Here is a 9,962-nt window from a genome sequence, read left to right on the forward strand (position 1 = left end):
GGGGACATGGGGGGCACGGAGGGGGAGTAATGGGGGACACGGGGGGGAGACGGGGGAAAGGGGGGACACGGAGGGACATGGGGGGACACGGGGAGGACACGGAGGGACATGGGGGGACAGGGGGGGACAGGGGGACACGGAGGGGGAGTAGTGAGGGGACACGGGGGGAGACGGGAGGACATGGGGGAACACGGAGGGGGAGTGAGGGGGGACACGAGCGGGGACATGGGTGGACAGGGGGGACACAGAGGGGGGGCACGGAGGGGGAGTAATGGGGGGACACGGGGGGGACATTGGGGGACACGGAGGGGGGACACGGAGGGGGAGTAATGGGAGGACACGGGGGGGACATGGGGGGACGGGGGGACACGGAGGGGGAGTAATGGGGGGATGGGGGACACGGAGGGGGTGTAATGGGGAACACGAGGTGGGGACACGAAGGGGGGCATGGAGGGGACACGGGGGGAACAGGAGGGGGAGTCATCAGGGGAGACGGGGGGAACACGGGAAGACACAAGGGAGGACAAGGGGGGATGACGGAGGGGAGTCGTGTGGGAGACAAGGGCGTGTCACGGGGGGAGTCATGCGGGAGAAGGCTGGGGGAAGTCACAGAGAGACACCCACGGGGGTGTCGTGGAGAGACATCCGCGGTGGTGTGATGGATAGGTGTCACGGGGGGAGCCACGGGGAGACACCCACAGGGAGAGACCCCTGGGGAGAGTCGCAGGGTGTCACCCACCGGGAGACACACAGGGGGATTCACGGGGGTGTCCCGGGGAGGAGAGCCACAGGGAGACGTCCATGCAGGAGTCACGAGGAGCATCACAGAGAGACATCCATGGGGGTGTCACAGGGAGTGTCATGGTGGGAGACTCACGTGGGGAGTCACAGGGGGAGTCACGGGGGAAGCCATGGGGAGAGATCCTCTGAGAGACACCCACAGGAGGAGAGCCATGGGGAAAGTCTCACAGGCAGAGACCCCACTGGAAGAGACCCATGGGGAGACCCGTGGGAGGTCTCCATGGGGAGATCCATGAGGAGACTTGAAAAAGGCCCTCTTCCACCCTACGGTCACCAATTCCCCACCCCTCAGACACCCATTTCCCACCCCATGGACACAAAAGGACGGGAGACAGGTGAAAGGCGAGCCCGGTGCCGGCCATGTCCCCGCAGGGAAGTGGCCGCTGGCCCGGAGTAACCAAAGTCATCTTTATTAATTGCGGCGGTTCGTTACAATAAAAAGGGAGCCACGTGTCACGGTCACTGCACGGCGCTGGCCAGGGTGGGGGCCGGGGACCCTTCCCAGGCACATCCCTAAATCCGGGGTGCAGGGGGAGTGGGGTGGGGAAGGGCCTTGGGTGTCTGAGTGGGCGCTGCCGTCATGGAGGTGTTTAGCACCAACGGACCCCCAGGAGCGAGGGACTCCAGCGAGGCGTCCCCCAGCTGCCTCTGATCCCACCGCCCTGCCTGAGGGCCTGGGCGAGGTTTGGCCCCAGATTTTGGGAGCTACCTGGCACCCACTGGCCCTGCCCTGGGGGGTGGCTGGTGATGCTGCGTGGGGCTGCTGGCGTGTCAGGGTGAGGGACAGAAGTGGGGTCCTCCCCCCTCTGCCACCAAAAGGGACACTGAGGGGGACAGGATGCTTGGAGAACGGGGATAAGGACAGGGATGAGGCAGATGCAGCCTCCTGCCCCACCACACTGCTCTGCCCTGGAGGGGACTCTCCACCCTGTTCCTGGCTCTGTGCACAGTGATGGGGGAGCTGGGAACAGCCACATCCCAGAGTGTTCCTTGGCCCTGAGAGGCATCAGGTACATGACAGCCCTATCCTGGGGTGTCCCATCCCCACCCCCATCAGGGGAAGGTGTGACCCCCTGAGGGGGTCTCTAGCAGCCCCACACTCAAGGGGCAGCTGCTGGCCATGTCCACACTCCCATCCCACCCACTGGTGCCAAGGTGTGGTCCTTGTTAGTGCAGGTGGGAACGGGCTCACTAGAGAAGCATCTCCCACCTGCAGCAATGCACAGGGACATTATTCCCTGTCCCTGGCTAGTGCCACATTACAGAGGTGCTCCCAGACTCCAGGCTGGCAGGAGGGAAGGACAGACAGATGAGGGATGGACTGAGGGGAAGGAGGACTGAGCAGGAAGGGGAGAAGCGCGTGACGATGCTCCGTGCGAGGGAAGCGGGGCGGCTCGCCGTGACCGGGGGTCTTTGCTGCTCTGGCCCGTCCCACCAGGCAGGACACAGCGCTGGTCACGTGTAGTTTCTGGTTTATTCCTTGGGTTATATTTATATATGTATATAGGGGAGGGAGCCCTGGGTCCCCACGGCACCTGAGCCGCAGGCGGGGGGAGCAGCGAGGGGACCCCTTTGTCCCTGCCACGTCCCAAAGCCTCGTGCCGGCAGGGCAGGGCTGGGGGGCTGTGGCTGGGCAAGGGCTGGGGCCCCTTCCTTGCCACACACCAGGGGATTGCACTGAGTACAGAGAGGCGGGGGGGCCTGCCCGCAGCCCCCTCCCCTCCAGCCTGGCTGGGCCAGGTGCTGAAGGTCACCTCTCTTTGGGTTGGGATGCTGGGGCGGGTGTGCAGAAGGGCTGGGGAGTAGGAAGGGGACAGAAAGCTGGGACACAGCCCCAGGGAGGGCAGAGGGAGGGAGAGCCCCGGACCCCAGGAGAGGCTGGCAGGGGCATGCGGGCGGGGGGGCAAGGGGATGGGGCAGAACCGGGCTTTGCGTTCACCCGCCGTCGGATCCACGAAAGGGCTAAGATAGAAAAGAGAGAAGCTGTGAGTGGGGCCAAGAGCTGCCCCAGGGTGTCCCCGCGGCTCCCCATCACAGTGAGCTACGGCCGCGCCGTCCAGTCCGGGTAGAAAAGCGGAGGCTGCGGTCACAGCCGGGTCTGCGCCTCGGGGATGTAGATCTCGATGCTGTCCGCGCTCTCGGTGGCCGAGCTCTGGCGGAAGGAGGCTGCTCGCTTGGCTGCCAGGAGCCGCTTGCGGGCCTCCTGGCGCTGCCGGTCCACCGAGTCCAGGGAGCGCTCCTTCACCGGGTGCACCTTGGAGCGCGGCGGCTTCTTTGGTATCGGGGGAGGCACCTTCTTCTCCTCCTGCACAGACAACAGAGGCTTCAGGCTGGGACCTCCTGGGAATGGGCATCCCAGCAGCCTCGCAGCAGCTGCTGCTGTGGGTGCCAAAGCCAAAGTCACGGTGAGAGGCTCCACAGACCCTCCCACAGGCTGCAAGGCAGGACTGCACATCCCTTCATCTGTCCCATGCCAGGACCCTGCCCGGCCCTTGCAGGCCACTGGGACGTATCAGTGGGAGAACAGCCCTTCTCTAACCTCATTTTTTCCCAGCTCTGTTTTTCAAGGATTCGCTAACGCAGCCACCAGTGAGAGCCCAGCGGTGGTTTGGGTGCAGATGTGCTTGGGGACGAGGAGGGAGGGAGAGGTGACAGGGACGAGTGCCAGTGGCAGAGCCCTGCCCTTACCTTGGGCTCCATGATCTTCCACCCGTTGGCCTTGAGCTGCTGGAGCTCCCCGAACTTCATGCTGACATCCTCAATGGAGAGCTGCAGGAGGTCCCAGAAGCCAGCCAGGTCTTGGAAGGTGGGCACAGGGAATGCGTTGGGATCCTGTGGGGCAGAAGGACAGAGTGTCATCCTCATCCATCGGTGGGACATTGGCTCTGCTGGCCATGGGGCCATCCCACCCCCCGGTGCTGGGGGGCTCTGTGTCCAGCTCTCCTCCATGGTGGTACAAAGTCACTGGCTGAGGGTGTGAGACACCCCTGCCCCACCACAGCTGACCCCCAGCATCGCTGCCCACTCACCATGTTCTGCTGGCAGAGGCGGTAGAACTGCTGCACCTTCTGGGACATGAGGAGCTGGGCACTGCCCACCGCGCTCCGGATCTTCTCCAGGACTGGGGGGAGAGCAGACAGTCACGAGCAGCTCAGACCCCTCCAACACATCGTGTCTCTCCTCTCCTTCAGACCCCTCTAGCCCCAGAGGGTTTCCTGGTGTTTCTTGCCCTCACCCAGCCTCTTCAGCCGTGGCAGGGAAGATGCTCCAGAGTGGGAGCATTGCAGGACAGTGACTGTGCCCCCCCAGCTCTCCAGGATCCCCAGCCCCTCTTTTCACTGCAACACCCCACCCGACTCACTCTCCTCGGGCAGGTCATAGTCCTCCGCCTCCCTCTCCATCTGCTGGCACCAGCCCTCCATCTTCTCCACCTCTGCCTGCAGCAGTTTGATGAACCACTCCCCATCGCGGTGGCACGGGGAGGCGCGGCCGGAGTCGGGGAGGCTGCGGGAGCCCCGCTCTATCCAGGCGTCCCGCCGGGGCACCTCCACCGTGTCGTACTGCAGCTGGTAATCCTCGCGGTACGCCCACTGCCCCTGCGTGTGCACCGTCTTGTACACGGCGTACTGCCGGCCCGACTCGGGCTCCGAGGAGTGCCGCTGGAAGGGCCGCCCAAACTGCAGGGCTTTGTCCTCGGTGGCCACGGCCAGGCCGGTGAAGCCCTCGAGCTCCAGGTCCGCCTGCACGCCCGCCGTCACGCTGTTGGAGCGCTTGAAGCGCGCTCGCCTGCAGAGAGAGGGAGAGCGTGGGGACCCTCGCAGCCAGCGGGGATTGTCCTGACTCCCCCCCCCCCGTCAGGTACCGCAGGGGCAGGGTGAGGGATGCCCACAGACAGGATGATGCTGAGGATGCCGGGGTGGATCCCAGAGCATTCAGGGCCACAGGGACAACCCTGAGCAGCTGCAATCTGCCAGTCCCTCATCTCCTCTGCTCTTAGCTTGTTTCCATGGCTACCAGCACTGGACCGAGGATAGAGAGGAGCATGCACGGGGCTGCATGGGCACAATGCCGGAGCTCCCCTCCTGCAGGCCATGAAGGTTCTGGCACACCTGGCATTCCCATCCCAGCCAAAATGTCATGGTTAGCTGCAGAAGTGCCCAAAGGTTCATCTGCACCTGGCGTGGGCTCAAAGCTAAGGGCTGAGCCCAGCAGAGGAGACCCAGCACAGGGCAGGAAGAGGGCAGCCTCTTCCCTGGGCAGCAGAGAGGGCAAAGGGAAGGCCAGATCCTGCCCCAGGTGGGGGCAGCTGGCCTGGGATGGGTATGGTGCTGAGCTCTGGGGTTTCAGCCAGAGGAGAGAGGGAAAAGATGCTGTGTGGTAGTGGTGGTGTGCAGAGCTCAGGAAGCCGCTGGGAACCCAATGCATCAGTGCAGCGAGTGTGGCAGGTCTCAGCCCAGTCCAGCCATGTGGTACCTTTTGTCTTCCTCCACCTGTACCCCAATGGAGTGAAATTCCCTCTGGCTCCGGCTCTCCGTATCCGAGTCAGAGACGGCCTCAACCTGCCAAGGGGCAGAGGGAGCGCGCTGAAGGGCAGCCCCAAGATGCAGCGTGGAGGCTCAGCATCGCCCACACCACTCAGGCAGCCCACAGGGAGAAGCGGAGCCCACCTGGACGCCGATGGACGGACGCCACTTCCGCTGCCGAGCCAAGCTCCGCAGCTCCTCCCGGCCGGGGATGGCCTTGATGATGAGTGTGGAGGGCTTGGGAGCGGCGCGGGGCTGGACCGGGGGCAGGTCGAGAGCCACGGCCGTCACCTTGGAGCTCTCCAGGCTCTCGGCCGAGTTGCAGCGGGCCGTGGCATCTTTGGACCAGGCGGGGCTGCGGGCGACCTCGCTGGGCAGGTAACTCTCGTGGGTGGATTCGGTGCTGCTCTGCGCCGTGACGGAGATGAGAGGTTTGGCTTTGGTTCCTGGAGGGATGGGAGGTGGAGCTTTTCTGTAACTGAAGGCTGTTGTGGGAGAGGCGCAGGATGAAAAGGCACGTGAAAACACAGACACTTGCTCATTTCCCGTCACCAACAGGGGCCCCGGGGAATGCTGCCCATCTCCTCCCACAGCACGGGGCTCATGGCCCCACAGGGTTTGCCCCTAAACTGGGTTAGATCCGGACTGGAGCTCAGAGGGGCTGTTTGGCCAGTTTTGGGGGTTCGAAAACACCCCAGACTCACACTGGCCACATTGCTGCAGCACCCAGCAAGGGGCAGAGATGGGGACAGAAGTGGAGGGAAGGAAGGAATGGCAAATGGGTGCTGGGGACACAGAGCAGCCCCCTGAGTGGGACTGAGCCACCAGCAGGACGCTCACACCCTGTGCCGGGCACTATAGGGGTCGAGGGACAGGAGGAGGACAGCAGCAGCCCTTGGCAGCTGCCCAGGTGAGCAGGCAGGGAGATGTGGGGGTCCCTCACGCGGCCAAGCCCTCACCACCCCCCATAACTCACAAGTGCTGGGCTTCAGGATGCTGCTGGTGATGGGCGGCCCAGGAGGGGCCGACATGGAGAAGAGCGAGAGGCAGTCGTCGTCCTGGGAGCAGCCCGCCTGGATGGCCCGCAGGTAGCTGTGGCTCCGCATGCGGAAGCAGCCAGGCAGGTCCAGCGCCTCCACGGCCTGCGACTCCACCTCGCCGAAAACCGACTCGCAGACAGCCTCAAACTGGTGGTTGAGCTCGTCGTTGATCTGGGGAGAGCGGTGGGTGAGGCTGAGCCAGGGCAAGGGATGCTCAGAGCGACATCCACCACATCCTTGCCCCAACCTGCCCCGTGGCACCTGTGCCATGGAACGTACCTGGCCGGTGGTGAAGGAACGCCCGTAGCTCTGTCCCCGCGGGAGCATTCGCGGTGGCGTGCAGCAGCTGGGACAGTTACAGATATATGAATCAGAATAGTGCCTACTTGCAAACCTAATGAGAGACAGTGGGAATAGAAGGGATAGCACCAAAAGCAACACATTCCAGCAGAGCATTCGGAAACGCAGCCGCAGCGATGCTCCCGCCAGACACCGCTGCTGTCCCCACTCCTCACTGCCCCCAAAACTGTCACCCGCTGGGACTGGAGCACGTTCCAGTCATCCCCCTTTGAACATGCCTCTTCTCCCCATGCTCTGCATGTGGCTGCAGCAGCAGATCCCCCCAAAGCCCAGCACAGCCAGGTCCCCCCCAGTGCCCTGACACAGAGCAGGGACAGGGCTCGGCGCTGCTGCACTGGGGAGCACAGCTTTGAGCAGGGACAGTGCCATGAGTGGGGACGGTGCCGTGAGTGGGGACAATGCCATGAGCAGGAACACTGCCGTGAGCAGAGACACGCCACTTGTCCTCCCAGGGAGCCCCGGCCCATGGCCCCGCTGCTGCCTGCAGTGCTGGGACGGGGCCGGGAGGCAACAACCCTTACTTGGTCCTGGCCTGGTCGGCGCTGGAGGAGCGGCGGTAGCTGTCTCGCCGCGTGGCCGCCCTGGGCAATACTTTGGAGCTGATGTCCGAGTCGGCGCTGTCCTCGTCGCCCATGGCCTTGATGTAGCTGCCGCTGCGCATCCGTCGGCACGGGATCTCCCCGTCCTTGCCCGCCGGGTACCCGCTCCACTCGTCCTGCGGCACCTGGAGCAGGAAGCAAGAGTGGGAGGATGCGGTGGCCGGGGTCCCACAGGTGGGATGCAGAGCCGAGCCATGTGCCAGCCGAAGCCCATCCCAAGTCCAGCATGTGTGCCCGGCTCCCCTGCCCTCCCCATGCACCCCAGAGCTGCAGGGACAGACCCTGGGGGCTCTGACCCCTTTGGAAAGCCCCAAAATCCAGGAGAGCAGTTCCCTCCTAACAGGCACAGCTCCCCATTCCCACAGTGTGGGGTGATGCAGCAGGTCCCACCTCACAGCCCCCCCGGCAGGAGCGTCTGGGCCAAATCCCACCCATGCCAGTACAGCACCCGCCTGACGTATCGGGCACCAGTCCCGCCACGTGCCGCTGACGCCAGCACCACGGGGTCCTTACAGGGCAGTGGCAGGGGGATGGTGTCCCCCAGGGCCCACAGTGAGGGTGGTGGGGCTGGCACCCTGCCCCGATGCCCCCGCTGCCAGCAGAGACTGGCCCTGGCCACCCCCACCCCCGGCCAGCACGGCATTGCTGCTCCCTGTCTCCTTCCCCCGGGAAAGGGAGAGAAGAGTTAATTAGCTTTTAATTGGAAGGGGGGTGACCTAGAAGGGAGCCTGGTGATGAGGCAGGCAGTGGCACCCAGCCAGGCACACAGGCAGGATAAAAGCAGCGAGAAGGGAGCAGACACAGGGCTGCTGGTGGCCCTGAGCTGACAGAGCTGGTCTGACCCCAAATCCAGCACAGGGCAGAAGGCAGCAGATGGGCTTCAAGGGGACAGCAGGGACCAGCACAGGAATGGGCACTGGCGACACGGAGCAGATCTGGAGCATCCCCACAGCACCCTAGGCTGCTGGATGGAGGGTCCCAGCCCTGGCTCGCCCCATGGCATGGTCAGCCCCAGTCCCCTCGCCCTGCCCAGCCCCTCACCTGCAGGTACTGGTACGCTCGGTCTTTGGCCTTTGCTTCCTGAAGCATCAAGGTCTTCTCGGTGCCGCCGGCGCTGGGGTAGGCTTCACGGGCCTGGCTGACGGTCATGGTGTGCCAGGCACTCCTCTTGAGCGTCTGACCATCCAGAGACATGGACATGCCGGCACAGGCCAGGCATTTTCCTTCCCCGCCGCCCTTTAGACTCTTCAAGGTCAAGTCTCTGAAGGCACTTTCGGGAGCGTCCACGCAGTACTGGGTGCCCTGGTCGGCGGCGTGCCGGCCGGACACCATGTAACTGCTGTCGCTGTCCAGGTTGTCGTCGGAGCTCCACCAGCCCAACATCTTGGACCGGTGCCGGGAGTCCACCTTACGGTCCTTGCTCTTGCTGCGCTTGCCATGGCGGGACTGGTGGTGGTGGTGGTGATGGTGGTGGTGGTGGTGGTGGTAGCCGTCCCCGCGGCCGTCCATCTTGGCGCCGTTGTAGTCCCGCTTGGCCGGCGCCTCCAGGGAGTGGGACTTGGCGAAGAGCTTCTGGACGGAGTGGACGAGGTGGCGGATGCGGCTGGGACTCTCGCTGCGGGGCTCGGCGCCGCCGGCCCGGGGGTACTGCAGAGTGTGGAAGCCGTCGTGGTGCAGCGGCAGCTGCTTCTCGAACTGGTCCAGCAGCGTGGGGGGCAGGCGGTTGATCTTGCTAGCAGGGTGGGCGGTCGCCATGCATTCGTCGCAGGAGTCGTAGGGCTGCTGCGCGTGATGCATCCTCGGGAAGGTGCTGCTGGCGCTGGCGGAGGGCGGCTCGCTCAGGGGCCCACCCGGGCACTCGCTGGCCGTGCCGGGGCTCTGTGCCGGGCAGTAGGGATGCTCCAGGGAACACGGCTCGCTGGGGCTGAGCAGGTACGGCGGCTGGCCCTCGGGGCCGTGCGGGATGTAGTCGGCGGGATGCTCGCAGTCCTCTGGGATGCAGCGGCAGCGGTGGCCGGAGGAGGGCTGTGTCTGGCTACGCTCCCCATGGTAGCCCTTCATCATTTCAGCACCCACCCCATAGCGTCGGCATCTTGCAGGGATGTCCCTGCGGGCTCATCTGTGGGGACAGGGACAGGCAGAGTGTCAAGATCCCCTCTGCACCCCACCACCAGCAGAACACTGGGGCTACCTCACAGGAACCAGCTAGGGAGGCTGGGAAGCTTCCAGGGCCGGATTCAGCCCTGGGTGAGGCCCTGTGAAGCACCAGAATCCTGGCTCTCCTCGTGGTGACAAGAGCACAGCGCCTGGGCCAGGCACCGCAGGTCAGCCTCAGCTCAGGTGCTCAGAGGGGGCAGTGGGAAGGAGAAGGTGCTGCCGGCAGCGATGCAGGCAGCAGGGCCTGCAGACGGCGAGGGAGGACACGCTGCCATCAGCAGATCCGTGTTTTCTTCTCCGACACCAAATATTATGAAGTGTTTCTCCATTAGAAAGCGGCTCTGGCTGGGTTTTTCAGCCGTTGCGATTCACAGCACCGCTAATGAGCTGCTGCGGGGCGCGGGGGGGCCGCGCTCTGATGTCTCCATCCAGCCCCACATGGAGCTGTGGATGGAGACCCACAGTTCAGGGCCCTCCTGCCC

At 64.6% G+C, this 9,962-nt stretch overlaps 1 protein-coding gene across 2 annotated transcripts; it reads right to left on the reverse strand.

Moving 5' to 3' along the window:
• Window positions 1-1,137: 1,137 nt before the first annotated feature.
• DLGAP3 (DLG associated protein 3) lies at window positions 1,138-9,387 on the reverse strand. 2 transcript variants are annotated; one of them, XM_042015514.1, is made up of 10 exons: window positions 8,365-9,387; window positions 7,246-7,448; window positions 6,644-6,710; window positions 6,301-6,535; window positions 5,469-5,809; window positions 5,275-5,360; window positions 4,163-4,587; window positions 3,831-3,922; window positions 3,490-3,633; window positions 1,138-3,106 (listed from the first exon to the last, which is right to left on the reverse strand). In XM_042015514.1, the coding sequence occupies exons 1-10, from the start codon at window positions 9,385-9,387 to the stop codon at window positions 2,888-2,890; spliced, it is 2,835 nt and encodes a 944-aa protein (XP_041871448.1). In that variant the 3' UTR covers window positions 1,138-2,887. The 2 variants fall into 2 exon arrangements, with proteins under 2 accessions (XP_041871448.1, XP_041871447.1); XM_042015513.1 differs by having other exon boundaries at window positions 6,644-6,758.
• Between the last annotated feature and the right edge of the window lie 575 nt (window positions 9,388-9,962).

The sequence above is a fragment of the Corvus kubaryi genome, unplaced genomic scaffold (genome assembly GCF_017639235.1).
Source record: "Corvus kubaryi isolate FWS band 111438036 unplaced genomic scaffold, C.kubaryi_AGA036_p1.0 split3-37304, whole genome shotgun sequence".
NCBI classification, from domain to species: Eukaryota; Metazoa; Chordata; class Aves; order Passeriformes; family Corvidae; genus Corvus; species Corvus kubaryi.

Coding starts and splice junctions, on each gene's coding strand:
- DLGAP3 (XM_042015513.1), bottom strand. CDS start 9,387: ATGATGAAGGGCTACCATGGGGAGCGTAGCCAGACACAGCCCTCCTCC. Junction 6,759..7,245: donor GCCGACCAGGCCAGGACCAA/GTAAGGGTTGTT, acceptor GTCTCTCATTAG/GTTTGCAAGTAGGCACTATT. Junction 5,361..5,468: donor GTCCGTCCATCGGCGTCCAG/GTGGGCTCCGCT, acceptor GCCCCTTGGCAG/GTTGAGGCCGTCTCTGACTC.